This window comes from Hemibagrus wyckioides, linkage group LG07 (assembly GCF_019097595.1).
Source record: "Hemibagrus wyckioides isolate EC202008001 linkage group LG07, SWU_Hwy_1.0, whole genome shotgun sequence".
Classification (NCBI taxonomy): domain Eukaryota; kingdom Metazoa; phylum Chordata; class Actinopteri; order Siluriformes; family Bagridae; genus Hemibagrus; species Hemibagrus wyckioides.
In genome coordinates, this window is record NC_080716.1 from 26973335 (window position 1) to 26999900 (window position 26566).

Here is a 26566-nt window from a genome sequence, read left to right on the forward strand (position 1 = left end):
TGAGGTTATTTGAGAGTGTGAGCTTTATTTAATGTCAGTTCAATAAATAAAGAATAGTGTGCATTTTATTTTACATACAGATGAAAGTCAAACACTTCGTAATGTCTACTTTTATGCTTTTCAAGGGTGACAACGTGGAAGTCAAATTTGTTTATCCAGTTCATTAAATTGCCATTGTCTGATTTCCCTCCACACTCGTCCTGGGATTTGGTCAGAGCAAACAGTATGCGCCACTATGAGACATCATGGACCTGTCTAGATATCTAGTCTCCATTAAATACATTACAAGGCAAAGAAAGTGCAACCTTTATATAATAAAGCAGAAAAAAGCTCCATCAGTCTGTGTCACTGTAGTCTGCAGTGTTAGCGTCCGGCTCTGTGCTGTTCAGAAGGTCCACTAATAAAGAGATGAGCTGGCTGTCTTGTACACTGTTCTGTTCGACAGTACAGCCAGAGGTTAAAGGTCTGAGGTTACGCTGAAGCATAGCCTGCAGAGAGGTGCGTAAAGACCACAGCAGCTCCCAGCTTTGAGCAGACAGTTCCCATCGTATTAGAGAACGGCCCGGCATGCTCACCTCCACCCGATCGCCATATGCTGCGAGAGAAAGGGGGTGATGTTAAACAGCTGGTGCAGTACATAGGAAAAAATAACAATGTTCCTCCCAGATAATGGGGCTACATAATGAGAGACAACACAGAACACATTACTACATAAAGTGCATGTGTGCAAACCGTGCCAGAGAGGAGAGTATAATATGAGACAGAACAGATTCGCTCACTGTCTATGTTCTCTCTGTCTCTATCTTTTCATGTACCTGCATACATTTTATCTTTCTCTCCCTCTTCCTCTCTGAGTGCATGTCTCCCTCACTCTGCCTGTGAGCATCTTTGTCTATGTGCATCTCTCTCTCTCTCTCTCTCTCTCTCTCTCACTTGCATCGATGCATCTCCTCCTTTTCCTGTGTGTATGTGTAATATATTACCACGCTCAATCAGGTTACAGTCAGTCAGGAGGAGGAGGGCCAGAGGATGGACTGCAGATGAGTCTCTGATAAAGACGCTGCCGTTTGATTTAACTGCAGAGAAGAATGTGAGCCAGCGACTGGGAAGCTTTCTCTCGGTCCTGAATAAATAAAAACAAACAAGCACACACACACACAACAGACTTCCATATTAAACACTAATGAAATGTAATTTATATCATGCCTTCAGACATTCCATGTCTTTTTAAAAAAAAAATAAATAAATAATAATAATAATAATTTAGCTAAAATATAACTTGTAGATAGTATTTTAATGTAGAGTGTAAATGGGGTTACTTGGTTACCGGTTGACGGAGGAGCGGTGGAGTAACACAGGCCCACTCTGAGTGCGGTAAGACAGGTCTTTGGGACGAAACCTGCCTGCTTTGCTTACAATGCCTCTCTTTACCTGAAAATAACATACAGATTTGTTTCAGCAGTGCATTCAGACCTCAAACTGTATAGTGTAATGCGATTACACTGTGGTAATGTCACTCTGTAAGGCTTCTGTAATGAACACACACACACACACGCACACACACAAAATAGAGTCTCACTGCTTAATAGGGGGCTATATGCATTTCTCACCCCTCTGTTAATAGCATCCGATGTTGACTTGTCTCAAAACTAAGCCTACACCACAGACCTATACCCCCCCTGAATCCTACAAGGCTCACCATTAATTACTTATGCTCAGTACATTTTGGTATTAATGTAATGACCTTGTTCTAACTTCTTCAATCACAACACACCACAAGGCTAAAAACCTTAGGGAATGTGTTTTTAAAGAAAAGAGTTAAATATAGAAGTACTCAAAAGTAGATTACATTTTATTTTAAATGTCAGAATAAGATTTATTTACATAGCGATACTGCGTGTCTTGGTGTAAACCCCTGCTCGCTACACTACCTGGATGAGGTTGGGGTAAAACCCTGCCAGAAGCACAGCTTTAAGAAGCTCCTCCTGATTGCTGTGCTGATTCAACACGGATAAAGTGCGGAGACTCTCGGCAGGGTGTTTGACTAGCTCCGCCTCCACCAGATTCTCACTGAACTGCTGAGTTAAACCTACACACACACACACACACAAACATAGAGCAGCACACACATCAGAGCAATCTAAACACAGCTATAATATTGCATGACATGACAAAATATGAAGATGGTGATTTAATGACAGGTTTAATTGCATCTTTTGTTCCTCTGCCATTAGAAGGTATGACCAAATATTAATATTATTAGCAGTAGAATAATGGTGTAGATTAGTGCAGAAGTATGCGATTTGGGATGCACCTCTAGAGAACCTCTTGTCCAGGATATAAACCTGTACTGATTAGTTGAACCAGGTTTGTAAGGAGCAGAGAAAAATACTGAGGGATCTCCAGGACAATGCTGGAACCTATGCAATACAGTAGAGCGAGTGTTTGGGCTGAGAGAAAGTAACTTGCCGTGTATAAAACGCAGACTGGCTGCTGAAAGACTGTACGAGTCCAAATACTCCTGCCGTTCACGTCTGTCACGAAGCTCTCGCCAACCCTGTACTGCCCTACTGAACACCAGATAATCACTGCAGCTGGAGCCGCTTAGAGACGCTTTAGCCTGCAGAAAGAGAAAGACTGATTTATTAAATAACAGATAATATTTTAGCTATAATAGCTATAGCAATGCTGTAATTCAATCCTGACGCTCCTTTTCAGTCGAATTTGATATTTATACAACTGTTTGAAAAATGTTTGTAAAGGTTCATTACAGAAACTAAGCCAAGCACACAAGGTTTTATGTTGGTAAAATCAATAAAAAGGTGTGCGTACAATGTTGTCATTTTGACGCAAACGTTAGAAACAGCACACAGGGAAAACAGAAATGTGTATGTGTGTGAGAGACCTTGTTGACTGTGGAACGGTTTTGTAAGCTGTTCTGAAACGGGTCTCGAGTAAGACAGGCTGCAACAGACAGCATGGGCAGGACACAACGGAAAAGAGAGGAGAGAACCAGGAGCTTCCCCAAGCGTGGGTCACATGACATACATGCCACACACTCCCCCAGTGGAGTCAGACACTCCCGGGTGTCTAACACACCTACAGAGACAGAAGGAACATAAACATGGGTTAATATAATAATGTCTTTTTTTATGTGCTGTTTTACGGCAGACAGGGCATCGCAACGCACAAACTGTTGCATAACCTCACCGATTTCCTGCAGCGTCCTCACGGCTTCTCTCACTGCTCCTTGTTCTGGAGAGTCCATCACCTGGGACAGGAAGTCTACAGCCTATATAAAACGAATGAATAAATAAATAAACAAACAAATAATTATTAAAATGCTACATGTGAACACAGAGAGACACTTAAGTCTGTGTAAGATAAGTGTAAGTCTAAAACTTCAATGAAATACATTTTTGAATAAATCAATCAATCAATCTCATCTCCGCAGACAACCCCATAACCCCTGAATGTTTTTGGTACAGCCCACAGAACATACCTTACTCTGAGGACTATGAATTTTAGCCTGAACCACCAGGCTCTCCAGAGGGGTGCGCAGAATCTCCGGGATGGGAAACATTGTCATGGCATCTAGTTGTTTCCGGGGAAACAAATGATAGGCATGTCCAGGTTGGCATCGACCCGCCCTCCCTCGTCGCTGAATGACGTTTGAGCGAGAGATCCAGACTGTATCCAAACATGAGACCTGTACAGAGAAAATTTAAAGATTGTTTCAACAGTCTACTTTGGAAACAAAATGGCAAGAAAACAAAAGAAAGTTAATGAAATGAAATTAATGGCATTGATTTAACTAGGGACCAATCAGCATTGTGTGACGTTAATAAGCATTCTTTAAAAGCCATTTTTCATCACTCTGTCCAAATGCAAATATCTCTTTACTTGCTGTGCTCGAGTTATGAATATTTAAGCCATAAGTCTCTTATTCTCCTCTTAGACGATCACTGGTCTCACCTTGGTCCTGGGATCATAGCTCTGCTCTTTCTGAGTGCCCAGGTCCACAACATGCACTATGTCATCTATGGTGATGGACGTTTCTGCGATGTTGGTTGCCAGGACAATTTTGCGCTGACCCTCTGGAGGTCGTTTAAAGACAACCTGCTGGTCTGCTACAGACATGCTGGAGTGCACTGAGAGGAAGACGAGAGAGAGAGAGAGAGAGAGAGGACAAAGAGGAAGATTTATTTTAAAGCTATAACACATCCCTGAATAAAAGATGCGTTTTATTTACACAAATTTAACACACTGTTAATTTGATGGCTTTATAGTTACAAAGCACAATAAACAGATGTTCAGTGTTTTTATTGTTCTTGCAGATCATGCCCTTACACTGTCCATGTTTGTTTTTCAGAAAATCATGGGGATGCAAACTTTTGCACTGGACTGTACATGTTTTAGATAAAATAATAAATAGAGGTTTATTCAGGTTTAACTGAGGTAGAGAAGCAAGGAGTGAATGAAGTGAAGTGATAAAGAGTGTTTTACATGGTAGGATGAGCTGTGAACCCAATTTGAAGGACCGTTTCTCCTCCAGCTTTTGCTGCAAGGCTTTAATGTCCTGCCAGCCAGGCAGAAAACACAGCACCGCACCTGCTCAGAGAGAGACGACGAGAAAGATGAAGTTGAGCAGGAATTAGAAAAAAATACATGGCTCTTAGGTGAAACAGATGTTTAAAAGAGACTAAAGAGAATGAAGAAGTGTGAAAAGGTGTGAGTTATGTTTACCTGGCTCTCCACGAGTGTGAATGTGATCAATCACATCTGCAACTAAATCAATGTCAGGGGTCAAATCATCCTGTTCTTCCTGAATGCAAAAACAGTGAAAAGAACTGTTAGTGTTTAGGTATATTCTACTGCAATTCTCACCTGTATATCTGTCTCACTCTCCCTTCTCTCACCTGTATATGTCTCACTCTCCCTTCTCTCACCTGTATATCTGTCTTAGTCTTTCATCTCACCTGTATATCTGTCTTAGTCTTTCATCTCACCTGTATATCTGTCTGTCTTTCATCTCACCTGTATATCTGTCTTAGTCTTTCATCTCACCTGTATGTCTATCTCACTCTCCCTTCTCTCACCTGTATATCTGTCTTAGTCTTTCATCTCACCTGTATATCTGTCTTAGTCTTTCATCTCACCTGTATATCTGCCTCACTCTCCCTCCTCTCACCTGTATATCTGTCTGTCTTTCATCTCACCTGTATGTCTATCTCACTCTCCCTCCTCTCACCTGTATATCTGTCTTAGTCTTTCATCTCACCTGTATATCTGCCTCAGTCTCCCTTCTCTCACCTGTATATCTGCCTCAGTCTCCCTCCTCTCACCTGTATATCTGCCTCAGTCTCCCTCCTCTCACCTGTATATCTGCCTCACTCTCCCTCCTCTCACCTGTATATCTGCCTCAGTCTCCCTTCTCTCACCTGTATATCTGCCTCAGTCTCCCTTCTCTCACCTGTATATCTGCCTCAGTCTCCCTTCTCTCACCTGTATATCTGCCTCAGTCTCCCTTCTCTCACCTGTATATCTGCCTCAGTCTCCCTTCTCTCACCTGTATATCTGCCTCAGTCTCCCTTCTCTCACCTGTATATCTGCCTCAGTCTCCCTTCTCTCACCTGTATATCTGCCTCAGTCTCCCTTCTCTCACCTGTATATCTGCCTCAGTCTCCCTTCTCTCACCTGTATATCTGCCTCAGTCTCCCTTCTCTCACCTGTATATCTGCCTCAGTCTCCCTTCTCTCACCTGTATATCTGCCTCAGTCTCCCTTCTCTCACCTGTATATCTGCCTCAGTCTCCCTTCTCTCACCTGTATATCTGCCTCAGTCTCCCTTCTCTCACCTGTATATCTCTCACTCTCCCTTCTCTCACCTGTATATCTGTCTCACTCTCCCTTCTCTCACCTGTATATCTGTCTCACTCTCCCTTCTCTCACCTGTATATCTGTCTCACTTTCCCTTCTCTCACCTGCATATCTCTCTCACTTTCCCTTCTCTCACCTGTATATCTCTCTCACTCTCCCTTCTCTCACCTGTATATCTCTCTCAGTCTCTCATCACACCTGTATATCTGTCTCACTCTCTCATCTCACCTGTTGCATCTTTTCCTCACCTGTGTGTTTGCCATCTCCGCTGGTCGCCCCATCTCCCTCAGAACTTCCTCCAGGTACCTCTGTCTCACAGGGTGCATGAAGCCAGGGACATGCACAACAGGACACCCATCAAAGTAGGAGGCAATGCGCTGCGTGTCTCCACTGGCACTCATGAGAACCACACGCAGCTCAGGATTGTTGGTAAGGGCGCGACGCAGCAGGGCCAGCAGCACGTCCGTGTTCACGTCTCGCTCATGCACCTCATCCACTAGCACATGGCTCACGCCGCGCAGCCATGGATTCGACTGCAGCTTCCTCAGCAGGACACCCACGGTGAGGAAGAGGAGTGAACCACCACTGGACTCGGGGGGACGAGACTCTAAACGCACCTGCAAAGAAAATGAAAATAAAAACTTTTTATTACTCCAGAAATCACTGCTCTTGGATCAGTTTCAAGAAACTAGGAGCATCATTAACAAAATCTAAACAATCTAAACAAACCCAAACTATACTCTTATCTTGAAGCACTAAATAATTCTGTTGTACCTGATAGCCAACACAGGGTTTGAGGGTGGGGCCCATCTCACTTGCGACACGCTGAGCTACTGACACTGCGCTTATCCTGCGCGGCTGCGTGACCAGGATGTTGCAGTGAGCCCCGGCCCCATCCCTTACACGGCCCTCCAGCAGGAAGCGTGGTATCCGTGTCGTCTTCCCGCAGCCCGTCTCTCCAGCGACCACCACCACCCTTGATGCCTCCACTGCCTCCACTAGACGTTCACGATGAGAGTCTACAGGAAGCTCCGCTCCCCGAACCGGACCCGCCCTCTCCCATTGCCTCAGAAGGCGGTCACTCAGGAGCTCCACGTCTGCGGGGTTCAGCGGGCGGTATGGCTTGCCAGTGATTGCATCGAGCACAGGATCCTTATCGTCATCTTCTTCATCGTCCTTGTTAAAGGAAGAGAACTGCCTCTGCTCAGCTTGCTCTTCCCACAGCTTCTGCACCTCCTCCTCCACTGGATACTAAAATAACAAAAATCACCGTTTTTATCTATGTGTCTACAAAAGAGAATTCGGGAATTTTTTTTTTTTTTCAGTTTCAAAGTTCAAGCACAATTTTTATCACTTTCTTCAATTAAATGTCTGCATCTTCCTAACAAATCCCCAACATTAACACATATCTATAAAACTGCATCAATTCCAAAAGCAGCTTGAATCCTAATGGTCTCTTGCTAGCTTCTTTCTTAGCTCAGATATAACAGATACAAACCCGCGTTAAATAATCTTTAATCCTGTGCTCCAGGTCGTCTGGGATCTCCAGGCAGCACGGCCTCTTCTCTCGCTCTCCTGCCTCCTTCACCTCCTCTTGGTTGTACTTGGCATGTGTGAGAGGATTATTCTGCTCATCCAACAGCTTCAGCTCCTGAAAGCATCACAACAGCATCACATTTTCAAAGCCAGCTCAGGCCAAGTTTAGCTCTCACCTTTTTAGCTTTGCCTCTTAAACTAAAGTCTGATGAAAGCACAAAGGCGCAATCTAAAATCAGGGTTAATAATCACAACACATTAAATCTGTGCCTGGTAAATTGTTAAAAGAGTGTGTTTATGTTCACTCTAATTATCTAATCCTAGAAGATCACGGAAATGGACATGTTAAAAATTTACTATGATATCAGTCTACAGATTAAAGCTGGTACTGGACCAACAAATGAGATTTTTCAACATATGTGTGTGTGTATATATTATATATATATATATATATATATATATATATATACATACATACATTATATATATTATATATATATATATATATATATATATATATATATACATACATACATACATATATATATATATATATATATATATATATATATATATATATATATATACACATATATATATATACATATATATATATATATATATATATATATATATATATATATATATATATATATATATATATATATATAAATATATTTAAATATATATATACATATATACATATATACATATATACACACACACACCTTATATATCCTTTGCTTTTCTCGAGTGGCAAAATTAGAATTTTATGCTTAAAACACCTTCAGTCTGAGGCAGGCGAGTGCTGCTGCTCGTGTTTCAGCCTCCAGTCTGCGGCGTCCGCGGGCGGTGAAGCTCATCTCCTCGGGCCAGTGCAGAGTGAGTTCACACTCCTTCACCTTCCCACCTACTGTCCGGTAGCGCAGCAGCTCCTGAGGAGCACAACAAAATATCGAACAATGAGGTGAGATGAAGGACATAAAAGATGCTGGTCATGTGACCTGGGTTTTAAACATGGATTTTAAAGACGTTTAATACAATTAAAAGTTGAATGGACGGATTGGGTGCAAAAATGGGTGGGTGCATTAATTGACATTTTAATGCCCACACATTCAGCATTATAGAATTATACACAAGAAGTCAGAAAGTAGTGCTGTGACAATTTACCATGATATCATCACTGTATGGTTACGTTTTCCAGTCTTATGTTAACACCACACATGTGTTGCTGAATTCTCAGGTCAGATTGATCTAGGAGTGTGGATTTGTTTTCTATAACAACAGATCAGGTTTATAGAAGAGAAATAAAGGACTCTGGGAATAGCGGTCATAAAATTGATCCAATTCAGAAACTGTGCATCATGCAGGACTGTATCACACCAGCTTTTCTACAACAGCACATTGCCATGTTTCATTCCCTACGTAACAGCCTGTATTGTCAGTAACATAAGGATATTCCTGACTTTAATTCATTCTTCCCAAATCCGATGTATTATCTTAATGTGACCTGTTTAGTGATTTCCTTTAACTTACATTGACGCTATCAGATGTTGTGGCCACTTGAATAACCCTCGACAAAAGTGCCTTTGGCTTTGAGAAGATAGAGAGCGCCTCAGAGACCTTCGGATCTTCTTCCACCACTCTGCAACCAACAGCCAATAAATACACTCAAGGCAAGCAAAAAGCAGAGCCCAAAAAGTTTGGGAAAACTGGAAATAAACAAATATTATTTAAGAAAAAAAGTCACTTGACACTCAACACACATGACAATAAACTTAAAACATAAAACAATAAAAATGGTTCCAAACAAATACTAAAATAGCAGCTCCGAAATTCTGAATTATTCCCAAGATTTCCAACAAGCTATCCCAAAATTTGTAAGATTCTTAAATGAGTCACAAAGGAAAAGGTCAAAGTCATAGCTCAAAGTTAACTAAAATCAACAGCCTACTCCAGGTTTCCTGCAGCTCTTCTCATCCTGTTGCTCTGGGTTTGTCGTAGCTCTCTCCCTTTACACACTCTCAGGTCTTCCTCTGCATCTTCCCAGACAGATGAGCGCCATCCAGACTGCCGAGCAAACCTGTGTGTGGGAAGCTGGTTCCTCGGACCCAAAACTCCCAGTTCCTGTTTACACAGGACAAAGACATATCTGAAGCTTTATCTACCTTTTTCTTTTCTTTTTTTTTTGCTGCTTTCACACTACATGTATGTATATAAAGAAAGATATGTACATCAATATCTATATTTATATCTATACATATACAGATATCTATCTAATCTCTCTCTCTCTATATATATATACACATATTATTTACTAACATAAATGGTAAACAATAAACATGATATATAAATATTTCAGTGGCCTTATCCTCGACTCAAGAGCCACTAAAATTCATGTCTTCAGAAAGCAAATCTAGGCATGGCCTCTACTCACTCTTAGCCTACAGCAGGCAGCTGCTGCAGCACGTCGCTCTGCCTCCTGTTTCCGTGATCCATATCCTTCTACCTCGATCCTCTGAGGCCAGAATAGTGTAACAGTCGCCCTCTAACACAACAACAAGAGAAATCTCATGAAACATAACCTCATTCATATAATTTTTTATGAATTTCTATTGTGATAGTTATAGACATTACTAGAAAGTTTAGCTGAATTAGAAAAACTTGTAAGGGTTTAATCTGCCTGTACCTTAACATCTCCATCTGTGCAGTTATACTGGATATATCGAGAGATATTTGATTGTCCCAGGGATCTAGACAGAGTTGAATGTAGGAGATTCTTTGGCTCGGGAAATTCCATGAGGGGGTCAGACTGGCCTAGTGAATAAACACAGTCGAGGTTTAGGTGACGCTTTACCTCACAAATCATCCACACATTCTCCTGTGCAAACTATAATAAAAATTCAGTAGAGAAATGTTGTAAATAATACCACAGAAAACAATTAACAAAACCATAATTAATTATTATCAAATATTAATAATAAATAACACTAAAATACTTAAACTTTAAGTGTGTGATGATGCAGACACATGAGAAATATGCCAGTGGAGTTAAAGTAATACTCATGTACTCAAACAAGCATTTTGTGGTATATGTTGTTAAAACAAAAGTCTTCCCTCATTAGAAAGGATTCACAGATTTCTCCAAGAAAATCATGACAAGGTTTATTGACTTCCAACTGCTGCCCGTTAGATTTAGATTTTAAGTAAAGGTATTAAGTATTAAAGTGCACCAATTTTAAGATTAGTCACAGTGCATAATGCAGACGATTAACTCACCTCTCACTTTTATTTTTACTGAAATTTTATTTCAATTTACATTTTAATGCTATCTACTACTGCAGTCAACGCATCCTATTAAACACAACAGCATGGTAATTAGTTATAGATGATAACTAACAAGGTTTTAGAGAAGTTGCTCTCAAACATATCTTTCAAAAAAAATTGTCTGCAATAACTTTTTCACCATGACCTGTGTGATTTTAACATAGCAATGTGAAACTGTGATTTCATCAAACCACATCACCTCAAACTTGTGTCTAGGAATACACACCTTACTGATGTACTACACTGAAAATAGATGAAAATATTTATTTGATATTTCTTGCTTTTAATCAAGTGTGAGAAGGACAAGTCAGACACAAGACAGATAAAAGAAGAGTATCAAGAGTTGAGTCGTTCCCTTCTATAAAGTCATTAAATGATGGAGCACTAAATAATGGATACCTCCATCCTGTTATAGTACAGGACAATGAGTTACATCAATCTTATATTAAGAGTGTAGATGTCTAAGATGTCAGAGATCCTCTATATAAAGATGCACTACACAGGACACAGAGCAATCTTTCTCTGTTATCCTTCTGCTCTAACATCCCACGTTCGCCTGAATATTACTATATTCATCATTAACACACTGACACCAGACACTGCATCACTCTATATGAGTAAATGTCCGATAAGTTAGGACGCAGCCATGGTGATGTGCCGGTATGACAGCCGGGTTGTAGCACTACCTCTGTCCGTGTCAGGGGCAGGTTCTCCCCGGCTGTGCGCGGTTCCGGCTCGGGTCCTGTATAGGCTTACTCCGGTCCGGTCTAAATAGGCTGTGAATCTCAAATCAAACGTTTTCCTCCCAAGGTTGCACAGAGTCCGGAGACGCATGATGGAGCTGCAGTGCGCCGCCATATTTACACAACAGACACACTGCTTCGGGTCTCTGTGAGGAGGCGATACCTGCTCAACATCGCCATCTGTCGGTGCGGCATGAGAACGGCGCTGCGTTTACACTCAGGGTGATGCTAACGCGCTAATTGATAACCAAAATGCTAACATGAAGATGAAAAACAATGTCCAAAGTAAATTTAAAAGATTACAAACACCACAGCCACCCCCCCCCACTCTTTTTGAGTTTTAAAATACTGCTTTTAAATCTCAAACAGCATGACCATTAAAAAAGGGGCACTATTATTTAGCTAAGCAGATTGATCAGTTTTGTTGTTTATTGCTTTGGTAATTTAGACTCAATATTTGGTAATATAGCTAGTTATTTAGCTAGCTAGTTAAGTGTTGTAAATTTCCTTGACAAATAAGTTAGCTTGCATGTTTCATTACAAAGGATTTGTTAAAGAAATAGCTAATTCACAAGAAAAATTCATGTCTAGTCATGCAGTCAGCCATGAAGATCAGCAATTTCATCAGTTTTCACAAATATTTACACTTTAATAATCGAGTATGTATAAATGTTTTATAAATTGTATAAATTTATTTATTTTATTATTATTATTTTTATATATTTGTTCAACTTTTATACTTCTAATTTTGTGCTTGATTGCTGTGAGGGAAATTTTTACATATAATTTTTTTTTTTTTTTTTTACATATTTTTTCATATTATTTGTTTCAGCTCACCAATAAGAATTGACTTTTTCGACATCCAAACTGCTCACTGCCAATTTTTTTTTTTTTAAGTAAACAAGTTTATTATGACAAAATTTTAAGATCACTGATTGTCCATCTTTGGTATAGCTGGAAATGTTTAATGAAATTCTACTCTACAGAAGGAAATCAAGAAAAAGAAATTTACAAAAAAGTCTGAAATCTGAAATTTCCAAATAAATTGTTTTTAATTTTAGAATTAGAATATGATTTTCAAAAAAAGGAAAATAAAAATTTAATAAATACCAAAATAAATTCTGAAGAAAGAAAAGAAAAAAAAAGCTAAAGATGTATAAAAGGTGTCTATCTTCACAATATATTTTATGATAACAATAAAATAATCAATTTTGTGGGGAAAGAAATCCCAAAAGAACAAAGTTTTAAAAGAAAGAATGAATTCTACAGTAAAAACACTGTAGGAAATAGTAAAAAAAATACATTTATAAAAATTAGAAAAAAAGAAAATAACATGACAAAACAAGAAAAATGTCTTTTTTTAAGTAAAGTTATTTAATTACAATTAAGTACAATTAAGCTTTACAGTATGCTAATTACAAAAAACAATAGTGCAAAAGCGAGAAAGAACAGAAATCATGAACAAAAGCCACACATGACATTTAAGTGCAAATTGTATGATTATTAGTTAGACAATAAAAGTGTAAATATAGCAGCTAACACTCCCACGTACAAAAAGTGGTATGAGTTCATCAGTCAGATGGTGTCCAGGTGAAAAAGTTGATGCCGCGGAGTTCCTCAGGGAGATATTCTTGGTCCACTGGCCCTTTGAATGCTGGATTGTATTTGTAGCCTTTAGCGTAGCCTAGCTCCTTCATTAGCTTGGTGGGAGCATTGCGGAGGTGAAGCGGCACTGGGGGTAACGGGCCTTTGTGGTTCCTCAGACAGGCCTTAACACTGTTATAAGCATTATACACTTCGATAGACTTAGGAGCCCTGGCCAGGTAGAGCACACACTGTGCTAGGATCACCTAGACAAGCAGGTAAATGTTTACAGGTAAAGCTCTGACTGATTGCTCCTGATTTTAATCAGTGATAAATCTTTATATTAATCTTTATATTCAATTCTTACAAACATGGATGAATGTTTACCTCGCACTCAGGCATGCCGATGAAGTGGCAGGCTTGGAACGCAGACACGGCCTGAGGGAGTGCAGCAGGATCAGCCAAACCTTAAACAAAAGCCATAGTTCAGAATATTCAACACAGGTGATAAGGAAAAGTTCTAAGACTGAGACTTAAATAAAACTTATAAATAAATATATATATATATACATACATACATATATATAAAATTTTGTTTTTACTCATAACTCACTTACAACCTCACCTAACTAACCTCCTGACTAACTCACCTACGTCCTCACTAGCGAAGCGCACCAGCCTGCGTGCCACGTACAACGGGTCCTCACCTCCCTCCAACATCCGGCCCAGCCAGTAGAGGGCAGCGTTTTCATCTGAACCCCTCATTGACTTATGCAGGGCTGAGATGCAGTTGTAGTGTTCCTCACCTGTAAGTCAGATACATACTGAAAATCACTGTTCAGCTCTTGTGTACATTTTAATTAGTTTCCTCCCATGTATTTGTTACTGTTTTGCCATCAAATGTGCACAAGTTTCTTTTTCCTTTTTTGATCTACTTGTTTATTTATTCACTTTCTGTTCTTTCTCTATTCTTCCTTGGTTTAATTTCTACAATCCAGAGTGATGACAAATTCAAGGAAAATTCTGGGAATGTTGGATCTTAATCATGAGCACAAAATACAAGTGGAAAGATTTTTTTTTTTATACGCTTCATTTAAACAGGAGATCACTGTAAATCAAGATTTAAAACCCGGTCCTGTGTGATTTGATTTGATTAACAATACTGGCTTTGTGATTGGTGGTTCATTTTAATTCTGAGAATCTTTTGAACAAAACTAGAATAAAGAAAAATAATGTCTGAAAAGATTCCTTGTTTTATTTCTGAATACTAAATAATGCAAAACAATGTGCATTTCTGTCTGTAAAAAAAATCAACATTGAAATAAATTGCTTATAAATCTAATTAAATAAATAAATATTAAAAAAACCCTCCCAAAAACAGGTTTCTGACCCAGGGAAAATGATTTGCTCTGTAGCACTAAATGAGGTGATATTTTAACTGGAAAAGCTCCAAAGTTGGCTAAAATGCCCATTTCCACTGCTTCATTCTCTGTCACTGTAGATCACAGCTGTGTGGGTCTGGTGTCATTTGAAACCTAATGAAGTGCTAATTTTTAGTGGCTATAACATTTTTGTGTAATCATATAACTTATGTGTCTGTCATTGCGATCAACGTAGGGCCACCTAAGAACCTCTGGTGTTCAAACAGTGCAACTCCATCAGCTATATAATGAACAGAATACTGATTACTGCGATGTGATTCACATATTCCTATAATACACATCGTGAAACACACATTCACACATTCCTATAACACACATTGTGATGCATCATATCGTACCCTAGTAGTTTTGTTTTGTAATAGTGATATGCCACCAATTAATCCATCTCAAACCTAACAGGCTGTTGACACATTAGAAACCCTCTGGTGCCAAATAGCAGGCTCAGGGCAAGCAGGCATGGGATGTCGGTGTCATGTGTTAATAGTGTTCATATCTGTTTCTTCCCCCCAGAGGTCACTGTTTTGTGGCTTTGAAATCTGACCTTAACATAAAGTGCAATTTATATCTCAAAGTGACTACAAAGCAGAATCTATCACTCTAAAAACATTTCAAAAGCACAAGGCACAATCCAACTCTTGTTCTTTACTGTTTTTTTTTTAATTAACAAACAGCTGACTAGTCCTACACTCCCACTTTAACAGCATGGGACTCTAATAAATTACTAAGCAGATAAATGAACTGAGATGTTCTGATGGCCAAAACAAAGAAACAGCATTATTAACTAAATTTCACATTTTATCTGAAAGGTAAAGTTAAATATGAATATTAATGAGCATTAATGATTTCCTTATTTACCAACAGTTGTGCTTTTTTATTGATACCTAGCTTTATTTTACATTTCTCAGGTCTACAGACAAGATTCATGTAAAAATCCACCATCACTAATCTTCAGGCAGATTAAACACAAACTCATCCATGTCTTTAAGGACCTTGCTTTGGTCACTGGAGTGCAGTCATGTTGGAACAGGAAGGGGTCATCCCCAAACTGTTCCCACAAAGTTGGGAGCATGAAATTGTCCAAAATGTCTTGGTATGAAGCTGAAGCATTAAGAGTTCCTTTCACTGGAACTAAGAGGCCAAGCCCAACCCCTGAATAACAACTGCACACCATAATCCCCCCTCCACCAAACTTTACACTTGGCACAGTGCAGTCAGGCAAGTACCGTTCTCCTGGTAACTGTTTTCTCTGTTGTTCCCAATTGCTTCCACTTTGTTATAATACCACTAACAGTTGACTGTGGAATATTTAGTAGTGACAGGTGCGAACCTATCACTGTACTACGCTTGAATTCACTGAGCTCCTGAGAGTGACCCATTCTTTCACAAATGTTTGCTGAAGCAGTCTCCATGCCTAGGTGCTTGATTTTATACACCTGAATTCAATGATTTGGAGGAGTGTTCCAAAACTTTTGGCAATATAGTGTATGTCATAAATGAGTTTTTTTTCCACCATCAAGTGGAAATTTTGGAAACCTTGACTGTGTACCTTGACTTATATTAGGTGACTGAAAGTCCGAAAAAAGCTCTTAAACACATAAATGTTCATATTTGTGACATTTCTTACACATTGTTTTATGTAATGAATAAATCCTGGGCTTGAATTTTCCATCCACATCATGTTTAAAGGTATAAGAAGTTGAAACACACTTCATACTCGCCTGCTTTGTCGTAGAGGATGTGAGATCTCTGTAAACCCTCTTTGACATGCTGCTCCTGGACCACGGTCTTCTGAGGAGTGTGTGTTTCTGCGCTGAGGGTCTTGTTCACACACGCCTGCACGGCCAGCTGTAGGCCGTTGAGAGCCGCTCGAGCGTCTCCGTCACACAGGTGAGCGATGGTGTCCAGGGCCTTCTGCTCGATACACACCTGTCTCCTGCACCCAGACACACACAGAGAGCTCACAAACAGTGTTTAACCCTGAGAGAGGGAGAGAGAGAGAGAGAGAGAGAGCAAGAGAGAATGAGAGAACGAGAGAGAGAACAAGAGAGAGAGAGAGAGAGAGAAAGAAAGAGAGAGAGAGCAAACAGAAAGAAAAGGAAAAAAAGAAATCCTGAGATACAGAATGACAAACAAACAAAATGACAAAAATTTAAGCATTAAGGAATGAAAAAATGTGAAAGATATTAAGATCAGTAAAGAAGGATTAATAAAGAAGGATGAAAGAGAGAGAAAAAAAGACTCTATAAAGGTAGAAAGGAAGAGAAAAATGTAAATAAAATGAAAGAAGAGACAAAGAGGGAGATTGAACAAAAGGAGAAATAATATGCCAAAAAACAGAGTAAGAAAGAAAGAAAGAAAGAAAGAAAGAAAGAAAGAAAGAAAGAAAGAAAGAAAGAAAGAAAGAAAGAAAGAAAGAAAGAAAGAAAGAAATCTATCATCTACTTCCATGCGTTTCATAAATCCAGTGCAGTGATGGTGATGGACATTAGTTTGTGGACCTGAACATTACACCCACGTGTGATTTATAAACATCTTGTTAAGGATTCAGTTTGCTGTTAATAATAACATCCATAATAAACTCTTTCCACTAGATTTTGGAACAGTTTTTTGGTTCAGGACCAAAGCTTCCAGTATTATGACTGTAGGTACAGTATGTGCTCAAGATGTCAGCAACAGTAATTACTAGTAGTTGTGGGCGGAGCTAGCACTATTGTTCACTGCTGATTGGTTATCCAAACTGTCACACAACATGGAGTACAACATGCACAAACTCCAAATAATAAAAAATCTGAACCAAACTCAATTTCTTGAAATATAAGAAGAGTGTGAGACAACTGAAGCCCAAATGCTGCTGACATGAGCACTATTTCTGCTCAAGAGTGCTGCAATGAACTTCTGACTGACGGTTCTGAGTAGAACGCAGTTGTGTACACCGAAACTGCAGGATGTCTATGTGACCTTGTAAAGCTCCCTTTAGTTGATAGACACATTTGAATCCAGGATCAGAGTAGAGCTAAAAATGGCGCTAGACTATAAATGTCATTCTTCTGAGATGTATGGGGGCTGCTGGTGGAAAGCTTTAACTAGACTTTCACAAAGGCATCTAGTGGTCTCGTAAAATGGACTAATGAAAGCTATGACCGTGAATGTGGTTAAAGAGGTACGAAAGAAAAAAAATCCTATGGACCTGAGTCAACAGATATAAAACTGCCTCCATCATCTATGAATTGTAGGAATGCCTAGACACCGAGCTAAACGGAGCAGAACCTAACATTAACGTGATGAATTTCTCCTAAAAGATCTTTCCATCATTTACATATCACTCATAAAGCCTGTGCAGGAAGCCGTACCTACAGCCTGCTTCAGTCTCGACAGTGATGGACTGTGTTATGGCTTCCTGACCTACTGTGGGTGTCCCTGGCAAGCAGACGATACAGACCCGTCCAAAAGGAACTCGGATTACTCGGTGGAATTTTCTCCAGAAACTGAGACCAATTGGGGGGGTGGGGGGGTTGTGCTGGATTTCCTGGCACGGTTTGGCAGGATGATGTTATTGTTGAGTCAGCTGGCCATGACCGGGACACCAAACCCAGCTGGGTCTTAAATGACTCCTGACACACTGGTCTCAAAACACTCAGGAAGTGGGTCAAAACCAGACTAATGAATAAACCATTACTAAATAAATCACAACAGAAAACACGGTTATGTGTTTAAAGCTGTGTGACTTGGAGAGCGAAGTTTTTCACAGTTTATTCACGTTTTCAGTACTTCTGATTGCTTTGCTATCTCATTTTGACTAGATTCGATATATTTTAACTTGCTAAGATGTCATTTTTTGCAGTGTTGGTGGGGGAAGAGATGCAAGAAAAAATTCTTCAAATGAGGTACAGTTGTTTTTTTTTGTTAACACCAGTAAGAAGTTAAGCTCTAAAGCCTAGACAAGTTTTATTTAAAGCAAAGTGTTCCTCAAGATAATAACCAATTCTATTTTTTTTTTTCCCCCCAAATGCATCCCAATTTACAGGTGGCTGTGTAGCCAGCTCAAGCCTCCAGGGTCTTATACATATATAACGTTGATTTAATAGCCATGTATATACAGAGAGACAGACAGAAAGACAGATAGGTAAATAACGTTATTAATCTAAGGGAGAAATTCACAGATTACAGCTGCACTCCAAAACGTACTGTCCAATCAAGAATATTTAGAAAAAATAAAAGCAAATGAACATATTCCTTAAAATGATTGCTAAGGTGAGTTTAGCCTTATATACTCAAAATTACTCTCTCACTGAGTCAGTGAGTGGATTTCCTCTGGGTTTCCTCCAACCTCCAATTGGTGACTCTCTGAGTGTCAGTTAGTGTGTCCCATCTAGGAAGTATTCCCACCTTTACTACACAGTGATAGACTCTGGAATTATCACCAGCAGTGACATGATTAGTGAAGATGAATGGCTGGATAATTTTCCTCCACTAATCAGCTCCCATCATGAGAAAGGAAGAGAAACAGTTGTTTCATCTATAATGTGTGAAGCCCATGGTAATCCAGTGCATCTTATCAAATTTACTGGAAAGGTGAACATGCTTGGGAAAGAAAGCTAAATGGCCAGTGAGTTAAGTGAGTAATTATTTAATGATGATTTCATTGATGGGAAAAAGACACAGGGTCAAGCATGATCTTTATGCTATGGAACTGACATCTATGGCATTGACAAGCTTGCATCTTCTGCTGATAAAAAACAACAACAAAAAAAACATGACAACTTATGGATGATCATCATCCATAGCAATGTATTTCCAGTATGTTATTTCACTCAATAGTTTCCATCCATGTTGTTTATCATAATTGACATTTCTTTCTAAGGTTTCTACCAGCACAGCGAACAACAAACTGCACATAGCTGGAAGCACTAGGTCTTCTGGAAGGGTCACCACTTGACACCTTGTAAAATTCAAAACCAAATGAGTACTTAGTGTTTAAATGCAAGGAAGATTACGACTGAAAACAAGGCCAACTATCTGGGCACAGTCCTGAAGTCCTGAGGTCTGCTGAACATGGAGCTCTCTTAAAACTGACAGGACATAATAAATCTGCTGAGGCTTACAAGTTCAGATGCTGGGAGGTCATACAGGGAAGACTAACTGCTCTGTTAACTTTTAATCATTTCATTTTTTAAGTTTGAACCAATTTGGCTTTAACCACTAATGTCAGAAGAAGAACTTTATATATATATATGGGAAACACACCATAGTCTAAACATAGCAACACAGTGAACTTCTTGAATACAAACTGCTGCTTGTATTTGATAAAGATCACAGTGTACCCATTAATGCTATGTTGGGAATAAAATGTCCAATTTCTACTGGACATGCTGCTGACTTTGAGCAAACAACATCGCAGCTTTTCCAAGAAAGGTGAGTCTTAATCCACAGCACATTAAGTCATACTTTTATTGAAAGGAACCAACATTTTTCCTTAACCGTCTCAGAATATTTCCGAGATCAAACCAAAACCTTCAAAAACCCCCACAGAAACTCAAAACCATTTTTATACACAAAAGGATCTGTATCTGTAATGCCATAATAAGGACCTGAACAACATATCACTGGATGTTAAAAGGTTCTTTACTGTGCAAGATTCTGAACTTAATGAATACATCTATACAAATCACAGGTTTATAATGCGCTTGTGCTACTGTTATTGTTGCCATAGCGACAGTAATAGTAGCTGAGATGCTGAAGCTGACTATAAAGAGATGTTTCAGGAGGTCTCGCAAACAGCGTTACGCATCTTTAATCATAAACTAGATAAGATAAATAAAAAGTGTTAAAAAGTGTTAGTTTAGCCAAGATGAAAGAGGGGAAAAATACTATAGATTGTGTGTGTATCGAAATGTAATCATCTTTGATGTGGTAAATGTAATGTAAATGTGGTAAATGTGTTTTATTCCTTATGTACTGTATGTTAAACTTCCAGTAAAAGGTCATTGTCTAAAACATGAAAATCTAATCATAGGTCTTAATAAATTGAGAAATGACTGTATTATTGGGACAATCTACCTCTAATGTCTTTTAAATAGAGGACTTTAATAAAGCACTTGTTTAGTCATTAATACGTCCCAATGAGCAAAGACTTTGCTTGCACTGTTTAGATGTTATTATTTATTTAAATCCATTCAATTTTATTTGTATAGCTTTTAACAATGAATATTGTTGCAAAGCAGCTTTACAGGACTGAAAAAAAAACTGAATTAAATTGATGTTTAAAAATTAAGTTTAAAATTTTATTTCATAGTTATATCCCTCTATATCTTCTGTGTTGAGGATTTATACTAGACACTGAAATGTTCTCCATTATAACTAAGGAACAATGTCCAAAATATATTTAACAGGATTAACAGAAATTCAGTCAATTTATAAAATGTCATACTCTAAAGTAAAAGACACTGAAAGATCTAAACAGATTCTAACATATTCTGAAAGAAGTTCCTTAAAGGATATAAATATTATTTAGGACTGTTCATGTTTGAAAATTTATGTTGCTTCTTTTGATGTAGTGTTTCAGTGAAACTTTGTCTTATTTTATTATTAAATGTTGATAGTGCAAGTCTGTGTTGTGTTAGACTCATAAAGCATGTGTTATTGGGTTTAACCGATGCTGTGTGGAAGGTTGCTGTGTGAAGAGGGGAAAGTCATTTCCAAGTGCAAACAGCATCATGTTTACAGCGGGGCTTCCATGGAGCTGGCATCTCCTGAAAACCTGATACTCGCCTCTATTCACCTGCCAACTGTCTCTTCTTATCCAACATACACACACACACACACACACACACACACACACACACACACACACACATACACACATACACACGCAATCTCAGGCTACCAGACTGGAAAGAGGGAGGGTCATTTGGAGGAAACCTTCCAGCATCAGGCAATAAAACACCCAAATGAGGAGCGATGAGAGAGCTTAGAGCTCCTTTTCAGCCAATCAGTGATCAGGGAGATATCCATCTGAGTGCTAGGCGGGCTGACTAGAATTCCACACGTGCAGTGATAACAAGGAGTACTCAGACACAAACACACACTTACTCTGCCGAGCAGTCCGGTCCTGAGCAGTCGTCTGGCAACACAATCAGCCCTAGTGAATCCACGGCCCGGCGTAATATCGAGCTCATCGCCGACACGCTCAGCTTCTCAAGGACCAGAACCCTGCAGCGGCTCAGCAGAGCACTGTTCACCTGAAAGGACGGGTTCTCTGTGGTTGCTCCGATCAGCGTGATCGTCCCGCACTCCACGTGAGGAAGAAAGGTGTCCTGAGGAGAAGAAGATGGGAAGGAAAGAGAACAAGGTCCTCAGCATCACAAGTGTGGCCACTCATGGAAGGTGAGTGAGTGAGTGCATCGAAGTTCTGATGATTCGAAGTTTGGACAAAAAAAAACCCCTGATGGCATTACATTTACATTTAGATCTATTTACTAATTAAGCATTGTAGTCTTACACAGTAAAACAAAACACAACATGCAAATGAGAAATTTACACATTTCATAGTTGGCTCAAAATATTCAAGTATTAAATTTTCTGTTTACTTAAAATTACCCTTACCCTTCTGTTTACTTAAAATCTTTGTGCTAGCAGCTACAGCGGTAGCATTTACTACAATGTGCTGTTTTTGTCCACTTTGTATAATCTAAAATATGTGGAAAATACAATTATTCTTAATTTTTTATGGACGTTTAGAAAATTTAACCCATTTACAGCCAAAAATCTATATTTACCAAAAACAAGCTGGAAATACTTTTAATGAATTTTTTATCTTGCCTAGGCTTAATGTTGGGTGACGAATAAACGTGATAAGTAAAAAGTCAGTCTAACCATACTTGATGTGTGAACGTGATTCTTTGATGAGGTCCCTGGACAGCTACAGTAAATGAAAACAGACCTAATCCTAATAGAATCTGCTTGTAATCAGTGGAAATGTCTGTGAGCTACAACTGGGGAAAAAAAAAAATTCCCACCCTTTTCACTTTAACCACAATTTGAACAGCAAGAATTTTACTTTCTCAGGACAGGACTTTATCAGGCAGACACACATATCACGAATGCCTAGTGTTGCAGTATAATAATAAAGTCAACCCAGTGCTAATTTAGTCCCAACCTGAATCTCATAACTATTTCAGGGCTTCAGTTCCATATCCCTAATAAAACTGTGGCATGTACGAACACATACGTGTAAAATTCTGTGCACTTCAACAACGAGGCTTTGATATCGTAATGGGGCTATGTTGGTCTCCCTCAGATCGAAAAATAATCGAGGGTATACTCTAAAGCCCTCTGTGCTTTTTAAAACACGGGCCGAGAGTCCAAATCAATCTGAACAAATCCTCTGGACTGACTACTGTCGGTGAGTTTCCTCGGTATTGATGCCTCTGAGGACAGGCAGTCGGGATGCTTGGCATAACATCTGCTCCATATAATGTACAGTACAGAGAGCTCCTGATCCCACACAGCCGCCGCATTCCAGCTGCCATGTCGTCTAACGCCTCGTGTGTCTGATTCATCTGATCTTTCCAAGTAGCTGAACATTCAACTCTTTCTAAGAATGTTGAGTGTATAATAACTTATTAAAAACTCCTGTTTGATTGACAGCAGATCACAGGGACTGGAATCTACCTATTTGACTGGTTCACATCATGGTTAGGATTTTTGGTCATGGTTAGGTTTTTTTTTTTAAGTTTTTAAATCTTAAGTTGGAGATCCACTTGTCTATAACAACACAAATTGGATCGAATGATAAAGATTTCCAAAACGATATAAGAAAATGCTTAATAAAATGCTAAATATAATCATTTAGTGCAAGAATTATAATGCTATTACGCCTTTAAATCCTATAATGAACTTTTACTGTCTAGTGGACCATGTGGAATTAATTTTTACCCCCATGCTCAAATAAAGGTTGTATATAAGATAAATTGCAGGTTTATCGCCAGCATTTCTTAAAAAAGAAACAAAACAAAGCTCAAAGAACTGACCTGTTGGGATTTGTTAAAGCGATGTATCTCATCAATGAAGAGGATGGTTTTCCGCTTGCAGAGTCGGAGCTCGTTCTGTGCCTGTTTGATCACCTCTCGCACCTCACTAGTCGACGTGCTGGTGGCTGAGAGAGTCACGAAGCGAGCCGTGCCTTTCTTTTTACTGGAGCTGGCAATGATGTGGGCCAGAGTCGTCTGTAAACAAACAAGAAAATCAGAACCCTGGCTCAGATTTCCTTGATATCACTGACCGTGCAGTGCAAACAGAAATAACATAACCTTTTAAGGCTGCTCGATAAATTAGGTTTATTATTCTTTCCTCGTTTTAAAAAGTGAGATAAATAAACAAAGGTGATATGCAAATGTTAATAAAATATCCTAAACTGAGCGATTACTGTCCATCAGGGATACAGAATGAGTGCTGATTTGCAGACTGAGAGAGAAAATGGATCTGAAATAAGCGTAGCCCTGCAGAAGAGCTGATCTAAATATAAGATTAATCACAAATCACTGAGACTTGTCCAACTAAGCAGCATAATATAACCTGAAACCACACACACACAAGAAGCTGTCCTAATTTTTTGACTTGGCTTGCCTCTTCTTATCATCTTTCACCTCTCTTCAGTCTAATATTATGTAGCGTACACCTTCTGCGGGACAATCCTAAAGCCTGTGTGATTACCACTGATGAGAGCTTTGACATTTCTTTGCATTAAGAAAAAATAACAGAAAATTTGGTTTGATTAAAAGAAAACATCTTAGCGTCCCCAAATTCTTTCCACAAAGTTGAAAGCAGACAATTGTACGGAATTTGTATTTGTTTTTATCTCTCAGCATTACAATTCCACTTCACTAGAACTCAAACCCTGTTCCAGCATGACATTAAACCTGTGCACAAATCAGAGCTTCATGAAGACCTGGTGTGTTAAGGTTGGAGTGGAAGAACTCGAATGTCCTTAACAGAGCCCTGACTCTGACTCAACCCCACTGAACACCTTTTTGGGATGAACTGGAAAGCAGACCAGCTCCCACATCACTGCCTGATCTTGTTAATGCTCTTCTGGTTGAACGAACAAAATCACCACAGCCACGCTACAACATCTAGTGGAAAGACTATTCAGAAAAGTGGAGCTTATTATAACAAAAGGGAATGAGAAGCACATATGAGTGTGATAATCATGTGTCCAAAAACTTTCAGTTCATTATATTCATTATAAAGTTGACTGACTGGTCACTTGATCAGGTTTAATCCAAACCTCAATAACTCAAAAACAAGTCGGCTGGTAAACTACGCCAACTTGTTCTCAGTGTGAAGTTCTCTTCTATGGCAACCCATAATCGGTCAGAATATTAGAGCTGACATTTAAATAATGTTTATAAAATAAATCTGTACTGATGGGGCGTGGAATTTCTTTTACAGTTTCTTACAACACTAATCGGTGATGGTCATTAAAGTGATGTTTTCTTGCAAATCCTTTCTGAAAACAGGAAGGGATGTCCGGAGTAAAACTGAGCACTTACACAAAATAATGATTTATTAATCCATTAAAGTTCCATTGTTGAATATAAAGAGCACTGGTGACATTAGCGGCATTATTAAATTATATTTTAATAAGCTTTGTCTAGTTGAGTCTTTTGTATGTAAAAGCCAGAGATATTTCATCTCAAAGTGTTTTATGTAAAAGCTGTTAGTTTATTCAGTCAGTAAATCAGGATCAGTTCTAACTTGAGAGTTATCTTTGATCCAGTATTATATGACTTTTATTTTAATCGGTTTGAGATTTACTCTTCTGTATCCGGACAAATATTTTAATAATGTTTAGAGAAAATAACGAAAAGGCCGCACCCACTAACGGTCCTTAGACGTCCATTTTAGGTGGCATGAACAGGTTTAGTGATTAGACTGGGCAGAAAATTCCTTAAAAACCATTTCAGTGATTAACTTAATAATGGTTCAGGGGAACGTTTATGATCGAGACTCGATCTCAGCACTCGGCAGGCTGAGATGTTTACTGAACCATCCTAAGAATCTCATCCTCCTTAACGGGGAAGAAACTATTTATCCAACATCAACATGGAGTCGTGAAATACAGCTAAATAAACATCACCTCTGTGAGGCCAAGGGCAATGGAAAGCCTGCATCAGTGTCACTGGACTATATAAAGCAACAAACCTACAGAAAGCAAGAGGAGGAGAAAAGGCCAAGGCCTTAAAAAAGGTCCTCTTTGATATGATGGGGCAGGACAGGGCTGGGTTACGTTCCACAGCAGCTGAAGAGGCTTCGCTGTCAGCACTGGCTTTCTCACATCAGAACTGAGTGTCTCACTTGGAAAGGCGGCTCGGGACACCATGACCTGAATATTTTTTGCTGCTCACAGCGTCGACACTAAATAAAATATTGCTAAACAGATTTTATAGAAGTCTTTACAGAAGAGATTTTTGTAATTTTTGAGGAATAAAATGTTTGAATTTGATGCAGCTTTGATTTTCTTTTTCAAAAACGACTTGCTGAGTTTTTTGTGCTTTTTTAAATTTTTAAACACTCAAAATTTCAACCTTTTTACCTCAGAGACTTTAGTGCATAGTGTAAGAGGACTGAGAAACAGTTTTTATTCACGATTCTGACTGGGCAGAGGTGTTGATTGATTTTCTCTAACAGACAATTAACAACTTACTGTACAAGGGGACCTGCATGATCTTAATACAAACAGAGTTTAAGAAACCAGATGTTTATTTAGCGTTATATGGAAGGAGGTATGAAGTGTGTGAATGTCCTGATGGAGCGATGGTGGAGGTATGAAGTGTGTGAATGTCCTGATGGAGCGATGGTGGAGGTATGAAGTGTGTGAATGTCCTGATGGAGCGATGGTGGAGGTATGAAGTGTGTGAATGTCCTGATGGAGCGATGGTGGAGGTATGAAGTGTGTGAATGTCCTGATGGAGTGATGATGGAGGTATGAAGTGTGTGAATGTCCTGATGGAGTGATGATGGAGGTATGAAGTGTGTGAATGTCCTGATGGAGCGA

The 26566-nt window shown here is 39.1% G+C and overlaps 3 protein-coding genes across 3 annotated transcripts in view; 1 reads left to right on the forward strand and 2 right to left on the reverse strand.

Moving 5' to 3' along the window:
* Nucleotides 1–16: 16 nt before the first annotated feature.
* On the reverse strand, nt 17–11618 carry dhx30 (DEAH (Asp-Glu-Ala-His) box helicase 30). The gene is made up of 20 exons (XM_058394677.1): nt 11429–11618; nt 10105–10232; nt 9853–9963; nt 9370–9542; nt 8952–9060; nt 8201–8350; nt 7378–7530; nt 6654–7130; nt 6128–6496; nt 4747–4825; nt 4507–4611; nt 3976–4151; nt 3503–3709; nt 3211–3292; nt 2906–3099; nt 2470–2620; nt 1932–2089; nt 1328–1431; nt 984–1123; nt 17–595 (listed from the first exon to the last, which is right to left on the reverse strand). The coding sequence occupies exons 1-20, from the start codon at nt 11598–11600 to the stop codon at nt 336–338; spliced, it is 3498 nt and encodes a 1165-aa protein (XP_058250660.1). The 5' UTR covers nt 11601–11618; the 3' UTR covers nt 17–335.
* Nucleotides 11619–12819: 1201 nt separating this feature from the next.
* The window catches only part of wrnip1 (WRN helicase interacting protein 1), a 16753-nt gene continuing 3006 nt past the window's right edge, over nt 12820–26566 (reverse strand). The window contains exons 3-8 of the mRNA XM_058395366.1: nt 23541–23735; nt 21601–21824; nt 16230–16444; nt 13720–13875; nt 13457–13536; nt 12820–13335 (exon numbers count right to left, since the gene is read on the reverse strand). Of these exons, the coding sequence (XP_058251349.1) occupies nt 13057–13335; nt 13457–13536; nt 13720–13875; nt 16230–16444; nt 21601–21824; nt 23541–23735 (1149 nt within the window). The 3' untranslated portion in view covers nt 12820–13056. The remainder of the gene's footprint in view (nt 13336–13456; nt 13537–13719; nt 13876–16229; nt 16445–21600; nt 21825–23540; nt 23736–26566) is intronic.
* The window catches only part of mylk4a (myosin light chain kinase family, member 4a), a 34518-nt gene continuing 29706 nt past the window's right edge, over nt 21755–26566 (forward strand). The window contains exon 1 of the mRNA XM_058395365.1: nt 21755–21894. Coding sequence (XP_058251348.1) covers nt 21839–21894 — 56 coding nt within the window. The 5' untranslated portion in view covers nt 21755–21838. The remainder of the gene's footprint in view (nt 21895–26566) is intronic.

What these genes read in the sequence shown, in the direction of transcription:
- dhx30 (XM_058394677.1), bottom strand. Translation starts at nt 11,600, where the DNA reads ATGGCGGCGCACTGCAGCTCCATCATGCGTCTCCGGACTCTGTGCAAC. An exon ending in TTCATAGTCCTCAGAGTAAG is followed by an intron (nt 3,293 to 3,502) that starts GTATGTTCTGTG and finishes CGTTTTATATAG; the next exon opens with GCTGTAGACTTCCTGTCCCA. An exon ending in TTTACCCCAACCTCATCCAG is followed by an intron (nt 1,432 to 1,931) that starts GTAGTGTAGCGA and finishes TGTTATTTTCAG; the next exon opens with GTAAAGAGAGGCATTGTAAG.